Source organism: Vigna unguiculata, chromosome 10, assembly GCF_004118075.2.
Source record: "Vigna unguiculata cultivar IT97K-499-35 chromosome 10, ASM411807v1, whole genome shotgun sequence".
Lineage (NCBI taxonomy): Eukaryota > Viridiplantae > Streptophyta > Magnoliopsida > Fabales > Fabaceae > Vigna > Vigna unguiculata.
Genome location: NC_040288.1, coordinates 37,986,819 through 38,008,805, shown reverse-complemented (window position 1 = coordinate 38,008,805; position 21,987 = coordinate 37,986,819). Strand labels below are relative to the sequence as shown.

General features: G+C 33.7%; 3 protein-coding genes across 3 annotated transcripts; all 3 read right to left on the bottom strand.

Moving 5' to 3' along the window:
* Positions 1-815: 815 nt before the first annotated feature.
* LOC114167237 (25.3 kDa vesicle transport protein) lies at positions 816-6,684 on the bottom strand. The gene is made up of 6 exons (XM_028052259.1): positions 6,520-6,684; positions 5,523-5,771; positions 3,982-4,142; positions 3,732-3,878; positions 1,975-2,051; positions 816-1,257 (listed from the first exon to the last, which is right to left on the bottom strand). The coding sequence occupies exons 2-6, from the start codon at positions 5,708-5,710 to the stop codon at positions 1,174-1,176; spliced, it is 657 nt and encodes a 218-aa protein (XP_027908060.1). The 5' UTR covers positions 5,711-5,771; positions 6,520-6,684; the 3' UTR covers positions 816-1,173.
* A 2,463-nt stretch (positions 6,685-9,147) lies between these two features.
* Positions 9,148-12,069, bottom strand: LOC114167579. Its single transcript, XM_028052679.1, has 4 exons — positions 11,369-12,069; positions 10,684-10,926; positions 10,082-10,173; positions 9,148-9,939 (listed from the first exon to the last, which is right to left on the bottom strand). Exons 1-4 carry the CDS (start codon positions 12,017-12,019, stop codon positions 9,312-9,314), a joined length of 1,614 nt encoding a protein of 537 aa, XP_027908480.1. The 5' UTR covers positions 12,020-12,069; the 3' UTR covers positions 9,148-9,311.
* Positions 12,070-13,011: 942 nt separating this feature from the next.
* Positions 13,012-21,338, bottom strand: LOC114166326 (ABC transporter B family member 19-like). Its single transcript, XM_028051039.1, has 9 exons — positions 19,850-21,338; positions 19,580-19,634; positions 19,307-19,482; positions 17,151-17,315; positions 16,756-17,051; positions 16,271-16,587; positions 15,960-16,183; positions 13,844-15,778; positions 13,012-13,604 (listed from the first exon to the last, which is right to left on the bottom strand). The coding sequence occupies exons 1-9, from the start codon at positions 20,840-20,842 to the stop codon at positions 13,257-13,259; spliced, it is 4,509 nt and encodes a 1,502-aa protein (XP_027906840.1). The 5' UTR covers positions 20,843-21,338; the 3' UTR covers positions 13,012-13,256.
* Positions 21,339-21,987: the final 649 nt, after the last annotated feature.

The window sequence follows — 21,987 nt, the reverse complement described above, 5'->3', positions numbered from 1 at the left end:
AACTGAAATAAACTAAAATTGGTATCACTGATACCAATTTTCAGTTCTTTATTCTTCTTCTCCTTACAATCCTCATTCATTTTTTTCTTTTAAAATCCGTTTTCATTTCATTCCTCTTTGTCATTTGTTTTCACTGTAAACGAAGTTTCTCAATATTACTGTAAAATAATGAATTTTACAAGCAGATATCATTTAATTTTTCCCCAATATAAAGATTCAATAAGAATTGAGTTCTTATCTAAGAACTTTGGCAAGAACTAGAACTGAAGATGTCCTAATTTCATTCTGTAAGTTCCACAGTTGTTTTTCAACTCTAGGGAATTTCATATTTGATGTGTTGTGAACTTGTGAAATACTATAAAAGAAATAAAACTAAATATAACTAAAATACGTGCTACAATGTGATAAGAAAAGAAAGAAAGAAAATTAAAATTACTTAGATGTACATGTATATCACTCTTTCCATCTTTATACTAAAATATGTTTTTATTCATAATTTTTCATAAAAAAAAAAAAATGAAGCCAGTTCTAGAACCGAACCGTTTCAAAACAGTTCACTTTAGTGTTTTTAAACAAACGAATTCTGAACACGCCTCTAAAGAATGTAGAATAGTGTGGGATACATGCTTGTCTGTTTCCTTCCCTTCCCACTTTCAAAATCTTTAATGATAATTATTTGTTGTTTCAAACAAAAATCTTACAATAATTCATTGAAACAACAGTGCTGTAACAGTTAAAGAAACATACTGGTAACATACCAATTATCATTATACTAGGTGTATGTAAAACGCAAATCTAATTCGGCGGCTCAGATGGAAACAATACATCGAAGAGGTAATATATGTAATTCATTAACACAATAATCCTGAAAATAATTGATAAGTATAAAGAAGAAATGCCTATATGGATCCCCAATGGGATATAGTTTTCTCATATCCTGGCTCCCTTACTATAAAAGTTAATGGTTCCTGTTTCAGAAAGACTCATCCAGCCATGTTTAGATGTCACAGAGGATAGTCTTTTTTTTTTTTTTTTCTAAACCAAAGTTGTCCAGAAAAACTAGACATCATCTCATGCATCTAGGTTTCCCACCAATCTGTTCAAAATCTGGATAATCATGGGAGAAGCCACAGTAAGGCAATCCAGGACTTAAATGTCAGACACTGAGATCGATCACCATATTTTATTTTTGATCCAGAAAAGTACGAAGACAACTCCAAAAACAATAGCAACAGGGGCCCACTTCCGAATCAGAGCCTACACCAAATATTTTATTTTAAATTATTTATCTACGATACAGAATATAACTAGAACCCAAACATAAATAAGAAGCTTCAAGCTAATCATTACTTCATAAAGCTGGGCCAACATTTTGCATTAAAGAACGCATGCAAATATTGCAAAACATCATTGGGATTTCAGAGTAATGGTAAAAATGCTCCAAGGTGTCCATCTACAAAACATCATATTGGAATATCTCTAACTTGCATTTTAAAACCCCAAGAAACTCGTTATATTAACCTATACAGCTGTTAATGAAGTTAAAAAAATAAAACCATTACGTGATCCAATATAATTCTATTTGACAACCAAATGCTACAAAATAACCACAGATTGCACAAATTAAAACTACCTCTTAAAAAACTTAGATTTCAAAGTTAATACAAAGTGTGGAAACATTTTTAAAAAACATAAAGACAGGCATACAGCCCCACCACATAGAACGACGTTACTCTGTTTTCCAGTTAATGAAAATATTTATTACAAAAATGTAAATGAAGTATGTATCACGTTTCCAATCTGCGCCATTATATTATAGTAAAAGCCAATAGAAAATGTATAAATTCTAATATTGCAAGCTTCTTCTATCTAAATTATAGAAGCAGTTCCAAGAACAAAACAATTTACTATTTACAGGTCAACCAAATTCACATGGTAAAAAATAATCATGAAGAAAAACTGAAAATGACTAACCTGTCTATTTAAATCTCTGGCCTTATCAGCATATATGCGAGATTCTGATGATAAGCGACTGGACATTTGGCTGACCTCTGCAAATTAGAATTTAAAATCAAATGTAGAACATAAATTCCATACTTCACAAGTAAAACCATAAAATAAACCAAAACATAAATACAAAAAAAGTGGAAATAAAGATCATCTTTATCACTTTTCAAGCACCAAGTTATCAATCTCAGATAGTTTTTACTTAGCCTGCCAATTCTGAAAACCCTAAAGTAGAATAGCAGCAAGCGAATAGCTGTTATTTTAAATATTATAACGCAAAGTAAATAATTTAAACTTCACATATTAAACAACAAAAGCAAAAAATAAAGAAATTCATGATAAATAATGTCACGTTTACGCACACAATCATCATTAATCTTTGAACAATAAGAACCTAGTGATGCTGTTGAAATTAATAGAAAAGGAACTTAAATTAAATACAAATTAGCAAAATGTAAAGTAGGAAATTTAAGGAAAACACAAGAAAAAAAGGTCTTGTAAAGGGTAAAAGAATAGAGAATAGAGGCAAAAAAAAAAAAAAAGCAGACATAACTTCTGTCAAATGGTCAAGGTAAAAAGTTGTGAAGATCTTCCACACAAGGGCTACAAGCAAACTACGCTAAATATAAAACTTTAAAGTACACGTTTGAGGGTCTTCACTCAACCTGTTGATTTATCCATGCAAAGAAAATAATTTATACTTCATATATTAAACAACAAAAACAAAAAAAAATAAAGAAATTAATCAAAAATAATAAGTCACACTTCCGCACACAATCATCATTAATCTAGGGACAAAGAAGATAGTGATGCTGTTGAAATTAATAGAAAAGGAACATAAATTAGATACAAACTAGCAAAATGTAAAGTAGGTAGTCTAAGGAAAAAAGGAAAGGAAAACACAAGGAAAAAAAAAAAAGGTCTTGTAAACGGTGAAAGAATAGAGGTAAAAAAAAAACAGACATAACTTCTGTCGAATGGTCAAGAGGGTAAAAAATTGGCAAGATCTTCCACACAAGGGCTAGGAGCAAACTACGCTCAATATAAAACTTTAAAGTAAAGTTTGTGGGTCTTTACTCAACCTGGTCCTTTTTACCGTAATTCAAGACTACACATTCACACTTGCACTTTAGCAAAGTTTCAGACACAATTATGTTTCTGAAGCACCACTATAACTCAGTACCACACAAGATGGCACTACAGAAAGCTGTTTTTCTATTTGAATCCGACAACAATCAAGCACCATTCCACTCTGCTACTATGCCAAAGCACACTAAGGACTATTGTTTCTAAGATGAAGTTTATGAATGCATGTCTCTTAGAATAAGTGCTAATTCCACCATCTTAAAATTTGGGTTTGTATTGAACCCAATCTCACAAAACCAACTTATAAAGTGAGAATTGACCCCATTAATAGATTGCATTTTATTCATATCTCTAATTGATGCAAGACCTTTAACAATATCGATCACTCTAATATCAAGGGGAAAAAATTCCATTTTAGAGCTCCAAAGCATGTTTTATCTCTTTTAATATAAATTAATTTATTAAGAAAATCAGGAAAAGCCAACTACAATGGATGCATGCGTAATAGACACCTCAATTTCTATATTATACTCAAATCAATGAAGCTCATTACTGCAAATTTAGTGTTTGCATTCCAAGCAATCAGCAGACAAAATTGTTAAAACTAAAATTATTCAAATATTTCAAAAATATCTTACGGTCCAACTGTTCACCAACACCAAGAACTTCCTGCACATTACGAGTCATTATCTGGTGGACTTCATAAAGTTCATCATTCAATTTAGCAATATTGCGCTGAGTATGGGTATCCTGGTAAAGTTTCTTTGTCTTCTGCATAAATGTATCTTTTAAACAATTAAAGAGAAAAGAAAAAAAGGTAGATTAAGAGCCAGTAGAAAAGGACAAAAATGCTAAAAAAGATAATGAAGGATAGAAAGTGATATCTACCAAATTTAATGAAGGCATAAGGTCTGGCAGCAGTTTCAATTTGTGACCCATTAACGCGCTCAAACTCGTTCCTGAGCTCTTCAAGATACTGAAAGGCTAGTTTCTTAGGGTATGCACGGTCACACATTGTCAAGTAACAGACCCGTCCTTCTATGATATAACTAATGCTCTGTTAAGGTCATTTTAGGTTGTGAAACTCTTTCAAATAAAGTTAAAGCACGTTATTTAAAAGTGCCACTAACATAAAATATGATAGATCTCAAGAACAGTTTAAGACAAGGAAATAACTGATGATCTAGATAAGGAAGCATGATTGTGGATTGACAAGATAGTATCCCAAGTTTCACATGCATATAATATATACAATAACCATCTGAATCATAATTCAAGAGAAGGGAAATATGTGCCAAAACACAAAAAAACACAGACCTTTGCTTTTCTACTAATGTCCAAAACCCATAGATTTACTGATACAACAATAAAAATTAGCACATGAACAACTAAAGCAATATGCAAATAAGCATCTTGTATCTAGCAATGAGATACCTGCCGTTAACTGGAAGAAAACATCACACAAATAACATCAAATTATAGACATCTCAACAATTTTAATAATTAAACATCACTCATTAACTGAAAATAATCTCTAAATCGTGACATTAAACAAACTTAAATTAAAAAATCATAAATAATACACCATAAGATCCAAATATAATAAATTAGTCTAAAAAGACAATGAGGAAGAGATCATAGAATTAGTGAGAGAAGGCAAAGAAGAGACTGAGTTTGAACCAGCAGGATGTTCACAAGCTTGCACTATGTACAACCAAGGGGGATGGCAGTAGCATGAAGGTGAGAGAGTTGCAGTTGAAAGTGGCAGGAGAAGTTTACAGATGAAGTGAGAATGGCAGAGTCGATGGTAGATGACAAATGAAGATAAAAGGGTAGTTTCGGATTTTAAAAACTGGGTCAAAGGGATTTAACTCGGAAATCTGGGTCCACTCTGCCTCTGTAGGGATTGATAATCCCACACGTTCATGATGAAGATCACAATCCCATCCCAACCAGCTTGCTGATGATCCCATGAACGATTCCACATGCCAAGGACCTCCTAAACTGAGGATTTTCACAATCCTATGATTTAACTAAAAATTCTAATAACAGATTATTATACACGCAGTTGTAATTCCTGAATAGTGGCCTGAAGAGGCCGACCCACAAAATACTTTAGTGGATAGCAAGATGGCTGGAAACTCCACTATAGCACCATGGGTGGGCTAGAAACACGACTGGGAGCTCTGGGTTAGATAGTTTGCTTCAAAGAGATAAGGGAGCAAGATCAATTGCATTTGAAAGGAGTGAAAATGGGAAATTGTGTGACATAACAGAGGGTTCATCAAGGCAACCTACAACCACGTGCTCTGTAGCACAAGATTGACCACTTAGATAATGCATTGTACAATACAATAAGTAGGATAATCAAGCAATTCTTATTTGACTACCACATATATTACGCAATAACTATAATTCCATAAGGATACTGAAAAACGTAAGGTCCAGTTTCAACTGACATCCTTGATGCTTCATAATGTCCTCTTGAGAGATTCTTAAACAAAGCCTTGACTTGCTGTTTGTAAAATTCCGCATCTTTAAGATCACGACCATCATCCAGTCCCTCAGCTAGCGGAAGACCATCAGTAACACGGGCAATCATAGTCAACTTCACCATGTTTCTTAGCTTCACAATCCTCCACTCACACTCTAAAACTTTGCAACTAAACCAAAATACACTGCAATAACAAACCAAGAGACAAGCAAATTGAAGTTAAATAGATTCAAGCAGATAAAAAATAAAATCACAAAAGAAAATTGCAAAAAAAGTATTTACATTCCCATGATTAAATATTTGCATACTATATAAGACACTGAAAATTTATTAAACAATTAAAGAATAAAACCCTCATTCGTACACTGCCACCAAGCATCCACAAAGGCCTGACACTACAGCTTTAAACAAAGTTTGATCCATCAACACAAGTAACAAAATCAACCCAAGTTTACAATCCAACAATCTACTTTTTCCTCTCTCTCGAGAAACTCGCAGTTCCAAACATATTCTTCAAATTGCAAAACATTAAACAAAAAATGGCATAACTAACACGTCTTTAAAAAAAATGGAGAAACGAGTATAGTTCAACAATGAGGTGATTGCGGTCTAAACTAAACGTAATTCACAGGAAAGCCTATGCATGACACACGATGTAGCAGCTCATATCGCCAATTCAGCTAATACCTCGTTATTGCAATTAGGATTTGCGAACTAGATCTGACAAATCGCAATAGAAAAACAAAAAAACAAACGGCAAGTGAACCTCATATACGTCGACCAGATCTTGCACTCTTAGATCATCTAATTTGTTCTTAGGCAGAAAACAACGACATTAGGTTTTCTTTTTCTTATTTCAATTTCCGAAAGGAGAAGAAAAGTAACGAATAATCATTGATTGAAGTAAAAGGAATGGACAATGGGAGAGAAACCTGAATGTCGATGAGAGGGTGGCCGGAGCTGCCGCGGAAAACGGCGGCGTGGATAGTCCAGCCGAGTCGATCGATGCACAGAGAGGATTGAAATTGGAATGAAATGAAAATGGTGTTAGAAATTTCTGCAAATGCCACGTCGTTTTAAATCAAAAGGAAAAGACAACAATATAGTTGGATGTAATGGGCAGTTTAAATTCAATTTTAACTTTGAGTAAAATAAATAATTGAAGCTGTTGGGAATTTTTTAATAGTGATTTTTGAATTTTCCTTAAACATTTTAAAATTAAAAAGATATACTCTTATTTCCGAAAAAATTAAGCTGAATTTTACATTATTTTTTTTGGTTTGGATGGAATACCTTTTTGTTTTTTTAATTGTAAAACCTTAATTTAATTTTATAATAATTAATATCCTTTCTATTATTATTTTAATAGGCATGAAATTTCTAAAGTGAATATTAAAACTTTTATCATAATAATATGATCTAAATTTTGATATCTAATGGTTATAAAGATTTTATAATTTTAGGACTGTAACTGAAACAGTTATGAAAGTTACATATATAAACTAATGTAATATATTTCAATTTTAGACGCATATTACAAATATATTTTTTATTTTAGAAATACTTTAGAATATATATTTATTAAGTGTAAAATGTACGAGAGCACAACCGTGAGGACAAGGGATTGGAGAAAACACAAGGACCATAGAAGAAAACAATTACGTAGAAGATATTTATCCAAATTAAATAAATAAAAAATAGTTAGTTTATAAATTTGAAGTTTTTATTAGTAAATTAGCATAGCATATATTAATAACGTATTTAATGTAGAAAATTTGATAATAATCTTGTTTTTTTTTTCTTAATCTTGTTCTTTCGAATAAAATTTGATCATTTACATTTATAGAAGCACTCTTATTTCATACATTTCCTTACCTAAATATTTTCTTGGAATAATTTAGCAAGTTATAGTTTTAATTTTCATAATAAAGGTCTTCAGTTAAGGAATTTAAGATTTTTTTTTCATAGCAGGTGATTTGTTTTTTCATTCTTAATCGATTAAAAGTGCTTTTTATTGTAAAATAAATTTATGGAAAAAATATAAAAAATTGATAAGTATAAAAATGAAGCTATTTAGAATGAATAAAGTATAAAACTTTCCTGTATTTGTTACTCTTTATTTTTCTTTTCTACTCTCTCACTTTTCATCCGACCTTCCAACAAGATTTAGAGACAAAATTACACAAGCTAATACAAATAATTTACATACTATTAATAATTTTCTTTGTTCTTTCAGTTTTATTTCATAACAAAATCTAGTTAAAAAACTTTCACTTTTAGTTATTGTAATTTCGATTCTTAAACAAATTTAATAACATATTTAGTCTCCAATTTCTTTAAATAAACCATTTCAATCTAACATTAGCATATCATCTAACAAAGAAATATAATATTATTCTGTTTTGAATGATAACATACTTTAAAGGTTATTGCTAAACACTTCTGCTATTAATCAACAATTGCTATTGATGAACACATCTAACATTTTTTTTACTATTCAAAACACATTAACAAAGAAAAGTTGATGGGTTTAAAATGGTAACAGACGTTTTAACGATAGACCAAATTGTTTAGCATTGGAAAATTAAAGGATCAAATATATAACTAAACTTCATAGGATTATTATGAGAAAGAAAATTACATACAAGTCATGTTTTTATTTTCAACTTTTATGTATCTTTCCCAATTGAAGGTTTTCATTTCTTAACTTTCATGCATATCCTTCAGCCATAAACTAATATGCGTAATTAAGAATTCATGTGTAGCAAGGTGTTAGTGGGTGGGTGTGGCATTTGGTAACATCTCACTTTATCTTTCAACTAAGCACTCACAAAACTCTTATTTGGTTGCCAAACTTCAACAGTACATGAACAAAACTATGATGATTAGCTTGATGAGATAATATAAACTTCTTTTTTTTTAGTATAAGAAAACACAAGTTGAACAACCCTGGTCGTCACCAACAAAATGGTTAACAACCAATGCATATGAGTCATGTCAAACTTAACTCCATAAAGTTATGTCAGTTTCTGCTTATAAAATCCAACCTAAACATGTGTATCACATTACTAAGCAAATTGCTATTCCTAAAGAACTAAGTAATATGCTTCCATATTCTCAATTCAACTCCCTGAGCCAATATGCATGACATGAAAGAACGACAGAGACTGAACCACGCTGGAGAAGCAGGACACATGCTTGATTTGTTTACGTGTTGAGCTTGTGTCCTACTTCTCCAGCATGAATTCTTTCTCTTAGTAATGTTGTTATATAAATCAATTGTCAGCCACTAGGTAAGCTTTTCCAACTGCTATGTGTACATGTATTAAGATTCCAAAAAGAAATCAATCTATCCAGAAATCATGTTACACCTAAACTTTACTTGAACGAGTCCAGATTTTCTACTGGATTTTTTTGGTGTTATTATCTGCTTAGCATTAAAAATACATTGATGTTCGTATTTTAAAAAATTTTCTAATATATTTTAAAACATCAAAATTAGTATCTAATAGTGTATTTTGAAGATGCAGCACACAGAAAAATCCAAATTTCATTTGAATGCCCTTCAAAAGGATGGTCTTTATTGTCATTATATCACATTACATTTTGAAAAACAGTTGGCCAAGCTTCCATTAACCATGTCTGTCTCAACCACACAAGATAATTTAACTTATAAATAACTTTAAATAGAATATAAGCTTTGAAACGTATCATTATCCAATAATCAAGCTCGGTTTTCCAAAGCAAATGCAGCAGAATCAACATGTAGGAGCAAACAAGAATAAACTTTTTGCTTCAATCTGTCAACAGTTTCCAACAGCGCTTCATTTTCCATGTTTGAAGTGTTTCTCAGTTTCTCCAACCATTCATTTGCTTGCTTAAGTAGTGACAATGTGAGAGCTATATGATTGGCATGATTCATTTTCTTCCCTGCAGTGTCCTTACCCGTCTTTCCCCTCTTCTCTTGGGAGCTTATGGAAAACCAGACATCCAATGTTTTTTCCAGGTATTTCAAAAACCATGATTTTGTTTCAATCACAAGGACTTCTCTCAGTTCATTAATCTCTTTTAGACCATTTACTGTGGCCCATTCTTGTTTCTCAGTGTCTGATAAATCTGGTGAGTATTTTGGAGACTTTGATGAAATTTTCCCAGGTACTAAAACTGATTTCTTGTCATTTTTTTCTGTTTCTGTAAGAGAAGAAACTTTATATAGATTAAGTAATTTATCTGTGTGTGGAACTGTACTTGTACCATTTGACTGGTTGATGAGTTCTTGGAAGGAAAAAAACTTGTTCAGTGTGACATGAGGGTTCTCTGAGGCAGCTGAGGTGCAGATGTTGGCAAACATACTGAAAGGAAAGAGAAGCAAATAACTGAAGAATCTAAATGGAAAAAATGTTATCCTTGTAATTGACACCATTTTTAAAATTTCCCAAGTAGCTAAACTTTGAGTGAATAATTTGACAATATAATACAAGATGAATAATGTACCTTAACAACTTGGCAAGGACTGCAGAAGCAGTAACTTCTTTTTGAGCTTCTACAGCAACCATGGAGGCTAGATGTTTCCTTCTAAGCAATTCCTAGTAAAATGTGGAAATTTGTATGATTGTCAACAAAAATTCATGTAACTGCTGAGATAACTTTGCTTTACTAAAAAAAGACACAAGAGAGATGAAATTTGATCTAATCTGTTTAACACAATAACAATAATAATAATAATAATAATAATATGCAGTATTATAAATAGTTACTGTTCTCTAATTAGTGTTGGAGTTTCACTTCAATAATACACAATGATATTTGATTGAATCCTTTATTATATACATTACTGAGATGAAACTCCAACTTTGATTAGAAAACAAGATCAACAAACTGCACCTATTGTTTTGAATTTGGATTCACTGTGTTGACTATTTTGGTGTTGTTCCTAATTACACCGATTAGCACTAATTTTTTATGTTTAAAATATATTAAAAAGAATTTTAAAGTACCATATGCATTTTGAAGACCAAAAAATCCAGTAAAAAATATGAATTCATTTTTTTATGGTAATATCTGTCCTTTGAAGGACAGATAAAACTTCAATGTACCTTTCCAGGACTCAGAAGTTTGTCAGGCAGAGAGGACCATGGAATTGCCTCTGTGCTCCAGCTTTTATCTTCACTGCTTGGCAAAATATTCAAGTTTGTAGTTTCCACTTTAGTAGAATTATGTTTGGTAGATATGCGCTTAGAAGGTGACATGGCAATCTCCTGAATGTTAGATTGAGCAATCCTCTGCCTTGGTGAAGATGTTTCAAGTAGTAGAGTCCGAGTTGTATTCACTGAGAGTGCCTGTGATGCTAAAACTAATCAATTCTCAATCTATCAATTTTCATTATTACCTATTTAGCATTTAGCACAGCATACAATTCAACACTAAATTTGTGACTAGGTATTGGTGGTTATGCATATTTTGGTTCTTAAACTTCAAAAAATGAATGGATATAATCCTTTTAATCCAACGACATTAATTTTTTCAGTTGTTAATTTCAGGCTGACATCTGAGCTGGAACGTGTGAACTGGTATAAACAGCTAAAAACATCAACTTAAAATGTTATTTGGCACTTCAAAGGATTAATAAGATTATATCTATTCATTGTATGGGGTAGTTATAGTTGTTCCCATGCTGCTTTCAAATCCAGGGCATACTAACTCTATATAAAGGCCAAATTCTAAAACCATATAGTCTTGAGCCATAAAAAGTGCATATCAAAGATAAGAATCATACCTGACCTGTAATTTTTGCAGTTTTACTTTTGCAGATCCCACTTTCTTACTACTGTCTACATCATTCTGAAAATCATTTCCTTTTCTTTCTTCACTAGCATCATGCACATTAATATTTGAGGTTGAACTTCTAACACCCCGCATGTACCTGGATGCAACAGCAGATTTTTCCTCTTTAATAACAATTTTCTGCCATGGACTTCTGCTTTCTTTGGCTGTTGTTGAGTTCATGGATTTTGAACGATTAATTCTAGGATGATTATCAGATTGCACTGGACCCTCTGATGGCTCTAACATTTGCATTAAATCCTTAGGATTTCCAATAAAAGGGTGCCTGCCAGGAACCGGTGTAACATCAACAAGAATAGGGAGTGGTGTTCCAGCTTCTATCCTATCCACATAAAAAAATTGTCCAAGCTGCAACTTGTTGCTCAAGATAAGCTCACTATCTTCCTTTGAGAGTGAAACATAAGTTGAATGAGAAGAGTCAGAGACTTTCAGGAAGAAACCTTGGTTAGGCCATAATTCAGACCCAGTTATTGCAGGCACAATGCTGATCACTTGCAGAAGGACTGATCTATATTCTCCATTAACTTTCACATTAGAATCCATGCTTTGGAGAAGCTTCAGTAGAACCCCAGGAATGAGGGATGCCATGCCTCTTCACTTTCTTCTGTTTTATGTATTATATTATTCAGGGGGTCAAAAAATTTGCATGTCTGGTACATTGAACACCGAGTAAAATTAATACATTTTGGTAGATACTTCTGTGATTCTGTTCAAATGGACTTACTTTTTATATTGGTCCTAAAACTCCTAAGCCTATTTAAGGTGTTAAATGCAAGCAATTTTTGAGTTTTTTAATCCCCTCACATGCCAAAATATTGTTGCAATGATGTAGCAAACTGGAATAGTTAATCGTTTAATGTGATATCCAAAACAAGAAAGTTAAGCAGCAAGATTTAAACTCTCTTGATGGGTAAAAAAATAAGCCAAGAAACATTGGAAAAAGATTTTAACATACAGATAACATGCATGAGTGTGTTTGCATATGTATATATATATCATGTTACCTAATTCAGATTTGAAGCATGAAGTGACACAAGAAGTGTGCAAGAGAAGAAGCAAAGAGGGTTGTAAGAAATTCTGCAGACCAGAAAGGACAAACTGCAACAGTAGGCTTCCAAAATGGAATGCTTCTGTTTGCTTTTTCAGAGGATTAACCAAGATTATATAAATATCTTTTATTGAAGGCACGTTAACATCATATTCTCTTGGCTTGAAAACTATGGAACAACAACACCCTTGAGCGTGGAAAATATGAAGCACTTTTTGTGGGCACATGAAATGATAAATCAGTTCCTTTACCAAAGAATTATACCTGCTAACTGGTTAGCAATTTAATGGATATTATAGAATACATGATGTTGGTGGGGCTGAATCTGGTCATATGTCGTTTTTAGTTAGAGCCAATGTAACCACTGAGAGATTTAAGGATACCCTCGTGCCCATTTATTGTGGCTGGCCTTAGTTGAATCATTATTAGCCTCCTTCATATAGCGCATGCATTTGCATTTGCATATGCATAATCATTCTTTTGCCATAATCAAGAAAAAGTGCTATAGAAGTAAGTAAACAAAAATGTTTAAGTATTTCCTTATGAAATTTACATAACCAAGTGGCACATAATATATAAATTTTGTTTATTTGAAAAAGAAGAAATCTGACCTAAAAGATAGAATCAAATGACTTTTGTTGTGTGATCCACACTTCAAAACAGCCCAAACCAGTTATAGTGGTTCTTTCTTTTCTAGTTTTAACCAAATGATTTAGGAATTCTTTTGTGTCACAATTGCTATATGTTGATACTAATGTTACAGGCTCATGAATATGATCAAGAAAAGGCATTGGCTTCAGTCTCAGCTCGAACTAGGGTAGCATACAAGCCATTTTTAGTTGAAGCCATGAGAGTGTCATGGCTACCATACTCCACCACTTCCCCATCTCTCATAACTGCGATCTTATCAGCTTCTCTGATTGTTGAAAGACGGTGAGCAACTATTATGGTTGTTGCATCTTTGGCAACATTTTTAAGGGCTTCTTGGATGTGCTTCTCTGATTCCAAGTCCAAGGCACTGCTTGCCTCATCAAGCAAAAGTACCCTCGATCTCTTCAATATGGCCCTTGCTATTGCAATTCTTTGTTTCTGGCCACCTGATAACTGGACCCCACTTTCACCAACCTAATTCAGAGAAAATGAAAAAAAAAATCAATCATATGCTTAGCTTATACAAAAGGGTGCTGGGAAAATCATGTAAAAAAGTGATGCAGCATAAATTAGTATGAACTTGTGATTTAGAGTGAAGCTACAGATACAATTCAATAAGTGTATAATGAACAAAAACTAGAGTAAAAAGTGATTTAGCATAACAAGATATAACCTAGCAGTACATTTTCTTAGTATTGCTATACAGTTATTACCTGTGTCTCATAACCTTGAGGAAGGCCACTAATGAACTTGTGTATGTAAGCCTCCTTTGCAGCCTCTTCAATTTCAGACCATGAAGCATTTGGGTCCCCAAATGCAATATTTTCCCTTATGCTCCCAGCAAACAGTGCAGGTTCTTGACCCACCAAAGCCATTTGCCTCCTCAACCACTTCACATCAATCTCCCTCAAATCTGTCCCATTCATCATCACCTTTCCTTGGTCAGGATCATAGAATCTCTGAGTCAACCATATGACCGTTGACTTCCCTGACCCACTGGGTCCCACCAGGGCAACTGTACTTCCACCTTTGACCTTCAAACAGAAGTCCCTCAACACAGTGACTTCTGGCCTAGATGGGTATGTGAAAGTCACCATCTTGAATTCTATGTTCAATGGCTTTGATCTGTCTACTTTCCTACCTTTTGTTCTATCATTGTCAATCAGTGGCCTGCGTTTTATGATATCTTGAACTGCAGGAATTGCTGTAGCCGCCATAGAAGTATCTGGTGCTAAACCAGCTAGTTGTCCCACAGAAAATGAGCTCAGAACAAGAATGAGAAAGATCTTGAAAACGTCTCCAAGTTTTGCCTTGTCATGTTCTACAAGGTATGAGCCAAACCAAAGTGTTAAGGTGTATGCTCCATACATCGAACCTTGAAACAACCCAAACATAAGACCTTGAAGTTGTGAACTTCGTAATGATTTTCTTCTAGGCTCTGATAGGGCTCTATCAAAGGACTTAACTATCTGTTCCTGGGCAGAAAATGTGGTAACTGTCCTTATGTTGGACACTGCACCAGAAGCAATGTTACTAGCTTTGGCATAAGAGTCGTTGTCCACTCGCGGCCCAATGTTTATGATCAAGTTTATGTAGCTTGCACCAAGTGCAAAAGGAGTTACAGCAGCTGCCACAAGCGTTAGTCTCCAATTGAACGCAAAGGAGACACCAATTCCAACAGCAGCTGAACTCAACCCCATAAGAAGGACTGAGAATCTGTCACCAAGTACTGATCTAAAACTAACACAGTCTAGTGAGAGCCTTGATACCAACACTCCCGTAGAGTTTTCTTCAAAGTCAAACCACCCAGGTTCTTGTTTCAGTATGGATTGAAACAAGATGTCCCTAACTCTTTGTGTCAGCTTTGATCCGGCCCAACCACACAGACCTTGTTGTCCTGTCATGGAAAGTATGCAACCAATTCCAAGGCCAACAAGTGTTAAACAAAGGTGTGCAACATCTCTTCTCATCTTATGAGTGTCATGGCCAAAATACACTTCCAAGGATATGCCTAAAACCAATGGGAAAAGGGACAGAATAGCACCGGCAAACATTCCAAGAATAAGTCCTGAAAATAGCATCACAAGCTCTGGCTTTTGCAGCTTCCATACTTCAGAAAGTTTGTATTTTTTTGCCTTTGTATATTGTTCATCATCTTCCATGTCTTCCTGTTTCTCCACTTCATGCATAGATAGTAAGTCTTTAGGACTAGGGATATCAACCAAATATCTTGATCCTGATAAAGCAGCAGCAGATTTATCATATATGGATAGATCATTGGCTTTTTGTATGCCATTATCTATAGCTAGAGGTTTTGAAATGGCTTCGGTAGCAAGCTTGACAAGGTTGTAGTATGCTCCTGCTTTTGACATAAGCTGTCTATGGTCACCAATCTCAGAGACAGAACCATGTTCAAGAACCACAATGGTATGAGCATTCTTCACTGTTGCTATTCTATGAGCAATCACAATGGTTGTTCGGCCAGCAGAAATCTTGTCAATTGCCCGTTGGACCGCAGACTCTGACTCAGCATCAAGAGCACTAGTAGGTTCATCTAGAAGAAGGATTTTAGGATCTTTCATCATTGCTCGAGCCAATGCAATTCTCTGCTTCTGACCTCCGGAGAGTTTTGTCCCTCTATCTCCCACCTGTAAAATATAGCACTTCCTAGGTTAGAGTTAAACATCGTACCACTTAGAAATTTGTGCATCTTGTGTATGCAGTTTTGAATGCCACACACACTTACATAACAAATACTTTGCAACCTAGTTTTGTTGAATATATATTACTATAGAAAAGGAGAAATATCACTGTCATTAGTTAGAACACCTGAGTGTCATAGCTTAGTGGTAGGCTAGAGATGAAGCTGTGAGCATCAGCAGCAATGCAAGCAGCAATTGCCTCTTCCTTTGTGGCATTATCTTTCCCCATCATCACGTTTTCCAGAATAGATGTTGCAAAGAGGATTGGCTCCTGACCAACCATCCCAATCTGATTTCGTAGCCACTTTACTTGCAATGTCCTCAAATCATGACCATCCAAGGTAATAATCCCTACAAAGATATTCAAACTCAACAAAGTTAGGAGTATGAATAACTTCCTTAGCTTTCACAAGATATTCTGCAAATAATCACTTTTACCTTCAGTGGGGTCATAAAACCTCTCTATGAGAGCAAAAATAGTGGACTTTCCCCCACCACTGGCACCAACTAGTGCCACAGTTTTTGAAGATGGTATTATCAAACTAAGGGAATGAAGTATCAGAGAATCAGGACGTGATGGATATGCAAAACTAACACTTTTTAATTCAATCCTTCCACGAACACCAGAAAGCTTCCTACCCTCAGGGCTATAGGGATCAATCTCAGGGATTCTCTCTATAACATGGAATACACGGCTTGCTGCAACAGTCCCTTGAGCAAACTGTGCAAAATATGAAAGTGCCAATGCCAATCCTCTGTCAATGAAAGAAATAACTTTCACTTCTATACAAGGTCAATATAAAACTTTTTACATCAATCAATCAGAAACTACAATTAATATAATGCTTAAGATAGTTACTGTAAGAATCAACAAACTTATAATCAAGTATGTTCTACAAAGTTAAACAGAGAAGAAGCCACACCTTCCTCCAACATTGACACCAAAGAAACAAGCAATAGCTGAACCTCCATCAAGTTCATTCTTGGAGATTAATACAGAGCCATACCAGAATGCCAGTGCCCATGTTGAATAGGTTATTAAGTAGATCACACCCATGCCTATACCTTTAGCAAAACCAACTTTTGCCCCTATTGGAGCTGATTGCTGCAACAGTTCATCATATTTTCCAGCTAATTGGCTTTCTGCAACAAATGAAAAAACTGTCCTAATTGAACTTATGGCTTGCTCCGCCACGCTACCAGCTTTCCTATAAGAAGCCTTCAGAAAAAAAAGTTAAAGAAATGGATGAACAAAATGTTGAGACATGTAAAACAAAGTTAGTAAACACTGAAGTTTCTGTTTTATTTTTTATCTTACTTCCTCTTTTGCTGTTAGGCCACCATAGAGTGCTTTGTAAGCCATGCCACAAAACATTGTCAATGGAGTGACTGAGAATACCACAAGAGACACTTTCCATGATCTTTTAAACCCAACTGTGTATCCACATATGAATGTAAATATATGATGAATGAAGTGTGCCATCTGCAGTTCCAGAAACAAAAAATAAATGACAAAAAAAATGCATGCAGGGATCAGTGCAACCAAATTTAGAGCATAGAACTTGTTATCATTCTCTTATGTCACAGAATATATGAAACATTGTATTAAACACTTCAACTAAAACATTAGAGTCAATTATTGATAAGATCTAACAACAACACTCGACACTATCAAATCAAGTCATGAGTCAAATCTATATAAAAGAACTTTTACCTGAAATCTTAAAATAATAACACAGTGACATTCTTAAATGAGGAAAAAATGAGTGAAGATATTGTTCAAAGTTTGAACTTCAAACATGTTAAGAGGTAAACAAATCAAGGTTAGGTAATCAAAATTATGTATAATTCTTTTGCTAATTAAGGTTTCACACAAATTAAAGAATTAAAACGGTTTTTTTTTTATTAGTGAAAATCATATAAGAACATATTAAAAAAATCATAGTAAAGAGTATTTTTATGCATTTCAATAATAAAAAATAAAGTCATTTATAATCTTTTAGTCAATTTCATACCATACTTGTTAGCATTTGCCTTAAATTAATAGATTAGTCCTAACAATTTTTTTATTTTTATTTTTATTTTTATAGTGTTTTATTAATTAATTAATTAATTAAATAAGTTATTATTGCTTAAAAGAATATAACTCAATGCCTAGACTTTTAAAATTGATAAACAAGTCCCCGTTAGCCTATCAATTACTGGTGTCAATACTTTTTTAACTTTATTTAGCTCCCACAAATTATAGAACCTATGTAGAAAAGGCAATTAGTAAAGTTTTATTCTTAGTTGGAAAATGATTTTTTGACTACTAAATTTTGACAACTTTCTCTTACGATCTTAGGTGGTATTTTCTAAGTGGTTTTCTATTTTTCTATTTACTCATTCTTAATATTCCAAAATCATTTAGAAGATGTCACCTCATGTTGTAAGAGAAAATTATCAATAACTTAGTAATCAAAATATTTAGATTAATGGATTAATGTCCTTCTTAGTTTTAAAAAATTTAGAAATTGATTAATGGATTCCTACTTAATGCTATTGGTAGGAAGGGACTTATTTCTTGAAGTTATATATTAATATTATTGAGTATCCTGTACATTGAATACAATTTTTTAAATTGCAGCAAAAATTAAAAATAATCAATATAAAATGTTTAAATTAAAAAGGCATAAATGAATCCAGAAAGGTGAATTTAAAATTAAAAAAAATAGCATATGTCATTCTTAAAATAAAGTATTTTAAAGAGAAGAGAGTGTAATGTAATTAATATTATAAATTAAAATCTCTATAGAGATTTTTAACTCTCATCTTATGTTGAAAAAATACATTTCATAATATCATGTAACCCAAAAAATATCTCACTTAACATCATTTTATCTGTATAGGTATATTTGTTTATTTTAGTTAGCACTGTAATTTTAAAGAAAAGTCTTATATCAAAATTTAAATTATTTAGATTTATATAAATATAAATGTAACTTATATGTTTAAAAACATTTATTTACTATGATTTAGAAGTTTAAAATATTTATTATAAATTATAATTACATAAAAATATTTATTATATGCAATGCATACTAAAATACTAGTTCATTAAATGTAGAGGTACAAAAGTTAACCTTTTTAAGATAGTAAGAAAATGTCCAGAAACATTAAGGAAAAAACCACTTTTTTTCAATGAAAAATGCACTTAGGATGTCCCAAAAAATTGAAGGAAGAAGAGAATGAGTTGTTTCATTGAATTTTTTTTATATATATAAATAAATGAAATTAATTTGTGTAGTTTGGTACAAGAGAAAGAAAGTGAAAATATCCCAAATATCTGTCAATAACCGAACATAGAAAGAATTTCTATGAACCAATTAAATTAGTAGTATATATATATATATTATAGTTCTGTATCAGAAGCGAAAATTATAGTACTGCAGTTTAGCTGTGAGTATAATAGGAGAAAGAAGAAAGAAGAAGAACCTTCTCTCCCATAACTTCTTGAATCTGTGCAACATCGCTTGCAATTCCATGCATAATATCACCTGTGTTGATATCTGTATCAAAGAAAGTAATGTCCTGTCTAAGAACTGCTCTCAGATACTCACTTCTAATTCTCTGTGCAGATCGCGCCCCCACTAACCTCCAACATGTGATCTCTGCCAATTTCAGTCATCAACAAAAATTATTGCAACAAACACATCAAGATCATAACAAACTACAACTTAAACATCACTCATGTCTTAATCTCCTTACGCAAATATGCTCCAACTACCACGACAGCAGCTAGCCCCGTCATAAATACGCATATCTGAAAATCACAACATAAACTTCAACTCCACAGCACAGTGCAAACACAAACATTTGACCAAGAAAAGTGTTGCAAGTTCATATCTACAACAGATAAGTATAAGTGTCTGCAAATCTCACTTTACAAATCGGTTTTGTGAGATTAAGTTGGGTTTAAAATTCACTTCTTTACAGGAAGGGAAAAGAAATAAAGAAGGAAAGAGGAAAGATTAGTACCTTTTCTACATCCTTCATCATCTGCTTTTTGTCCTTGTCTGCTTCTGAAATCTTATTGACCAAGTCTCCAAAAAGATAAGAGTACCAAGGAAGTGATCCTCCATTTATGAGGGCCCCTAAACACCCCACAAACACAAGCATCAAATCCCACTTTGTTGAGTACCTAAACAAGCTGAACAATCCAACAGCCTTTGGAGGACTTGCATCTTCCTCATCCATGTCCTCCTCACCTTCTTCATCATATGAATACTTCTCAATGTCATGGTGGCGATAGGCATAGCCCCCACCACTTCCGTAAACATGGTTACCATCATGTGATGGTAGTCCATGACCAACATAATCACCATGACCATGTTTAAGATATGGGGATTCAAGATCATGACCATTGCCATTAGGTGAAATTACATGCTCTTCTGTTATGCTATAATCTATCATACTAAGCTCATCTTCCACAGCCAATGGACTACTCTTGCTTTTTCTGCTACTCTGCTGGTGGATTAACCCCGATGTAGATAATCCACGATCAAAGTAACTATGATCATTGTCCCTCGCAACATAGCTCTTAAGTTCAACTCTACCATAGCCAGAGTGTTCATAAGAAGAGCTTGCGATACCTCTGAACCCACTTGTTCTTGAAAGGTAGAAGTCATTGGCTGATCGTCGAAATATTCGGCTGTGATCAGAAGGGGAGCTAGCTGGCCATGGAGTCAGAAGAGAACCGAAGTTTGTGCTGTAATGGTGCCACCCGGTGGCCTCAAAGTTCCATGAAACCTCTTCTTGCCATGAGTGATCATCATCTGAAGCGAAGGGTGTGGTAGGAACTCGGTTGCGGCGAGCTCTTGTTGTGGAAGTGGCATCGCTGTGAAAGCTAGATGGTATGAAAGAGCCAGAGCGAGACACACTGTGATAACTCGCTGGTGTTGGATAGTGGCGTCTCTGGTGGCTCGAGAAGGAGTCACCGTCAAAGGAAAAAGAATCATCCATGGCCTGCATGCAACTAGTTTTGAAGAGAAGTAGTAGTAGTAGTAGAAAGAAAAGAAAAAGGAATGAAATGGGGGGGAATAAAAACAGAAGTTCTAGTTTCTGATTAGAGGTCCATGGAGATTGGTACAATGTATGAATCAGACAACTTAGATTGTTCCACCCATGTTTTCTAGCATAGTCAGACAATAGATTGAACAAAAAACCAAACAGGTAAAGGGTCTTTGCCCTCCCTGTCTATATAGAAGGTCTGGTTTATCTTTTTGTTTGGGAATGCTTTATGCATTGATCCTTTGTGTTGTGCATGGACGGCATGCAAAGCTATGTGGCCGGCTGAGCATAGTTATGACTGGGTTTTTCCGATTTTAGCCGTTGTTGTTTAGAGGACATGTTGGTTTTGAATTGACTCGTGTGAGTTTTTTTATAACATCAATTCAACATTTCTCTCTCATTATCCGTAATCAGAACAAAAACTGACAAGGACTATACATTTGTCATGTAGAGATTATCTTCTGACTGCAAAGTATGTTGGTGGCATCACTCTTTGACTAGGTAATAGTTTGAAAGGAATATTTCAGAAGAAAAAGAAAGGGAATATACAAACATTAACAATAAAAGACTCGTATCTTACAGTGGAATTTACAAAGCACAGTGTTCTCCTCAAGGACACGAGTACATAAAAGACGGTAAGTTTTATTGTGAGTTTCACAAGATGCCAGCTTTTTAGATGGGCGAAACTTTGAAAAAAAAATGTACTGTACAGAAAGGAATCTGGAAAACAAGATAGGGTACAAAGTGCATTATTTTGCTGCATAAATAATAATATAATAGTACGTTTAATCCAAGAAAATCAAATGACAACATTCGTGCCTTTATTTATTGTTGATTGGCCGAATTGTTTCCTAGAAGTGATCAAATCATAAAAGATTGTGTCGGCTAACATTGGTTCGTCTGTTTCTTTATGTGGCAAATAAAGATGATCTGATACCTTGTCCTTGCATTTCTCATTATCATTCACGCTGTATTTTTCTTTCTTTGCCGTTAAGCATATTTGATAAATTCCGAATAACGTCTTCGTAGTTACTAGTTAGAAGCATTAACTAAAAACTTAAATCGCTTTTAAAGAAATTAAACAAACTTCTTAATCGTAAGTAATG

Excerpts from the sequence above, each read along its gene's own strand:
- LOC114167237 (XM_028052259.1), bottom strand. The coding sequence starts at position 5,710 with ATGGTGAAGTTGACTATGATTGCCCGTGTTACTGATGGTCTTCCGCTA. Across the intron at positions 3,879-3,981 it reads TTATGCCTTCATTAAATTTG|ATACATTTATGCAGAAGACA; the intron begins GTAGATATCACT and ends ATTGTTTAAAAG. Across the intron at positions 2,052-3,731 it reads TGTTGGTGAACAGTTGGACC|AGGTCAGCCAAATGTCCAGT; the intron begins GTAAGATATTTT and ends TCTAATTTGCAG.
- LOC114167579 (XM_028052679.1), bottom strand. The coding sequence starts at position 12,019 with ATGGCATCCCTCATTCCTGGGGTTCTACTGAAGCTTCTCCAAAGCATG. Across the intron at positions 10,927-11,368 it reads TAAAACTGCAAAAATTACAG|GCACTCTCAGTGAATACAAC; the intron begins GTCAGGTATGAT and ends TTAGCATCACAG. Across the intron at positions 10,174-10,683 it reads AACTTCTGAGTCCTGGAAAG|GAATTGCTTAGAAGGAAACA; the intron begins GTACATTGAAGT and ends ACATTTTACTAG.
- LOC114166326 (XM_028051039.1), bottom strand. The coding sequence starts at position 20,842 with ATGCAGGCCATGGATGATTCTTTTTCCTTTGACGGTGACTCCTTCTCG. Across the intron at positions 16,588-16,755 it reads GGTGTCAATGTTGGAGGAAG|AGGATTGGCATTGGCACTTT; the intron begins GTGTGGCTTCTT and ends TTTCATTGACAG. Across the intron at positions 15,779-15,959 it reads CACTAAGCTATGACACTCAG|GTGGGAGATAGAGGGACAAA; the intron begins GTGTTCTAACTA and ends TATATTTTACAG.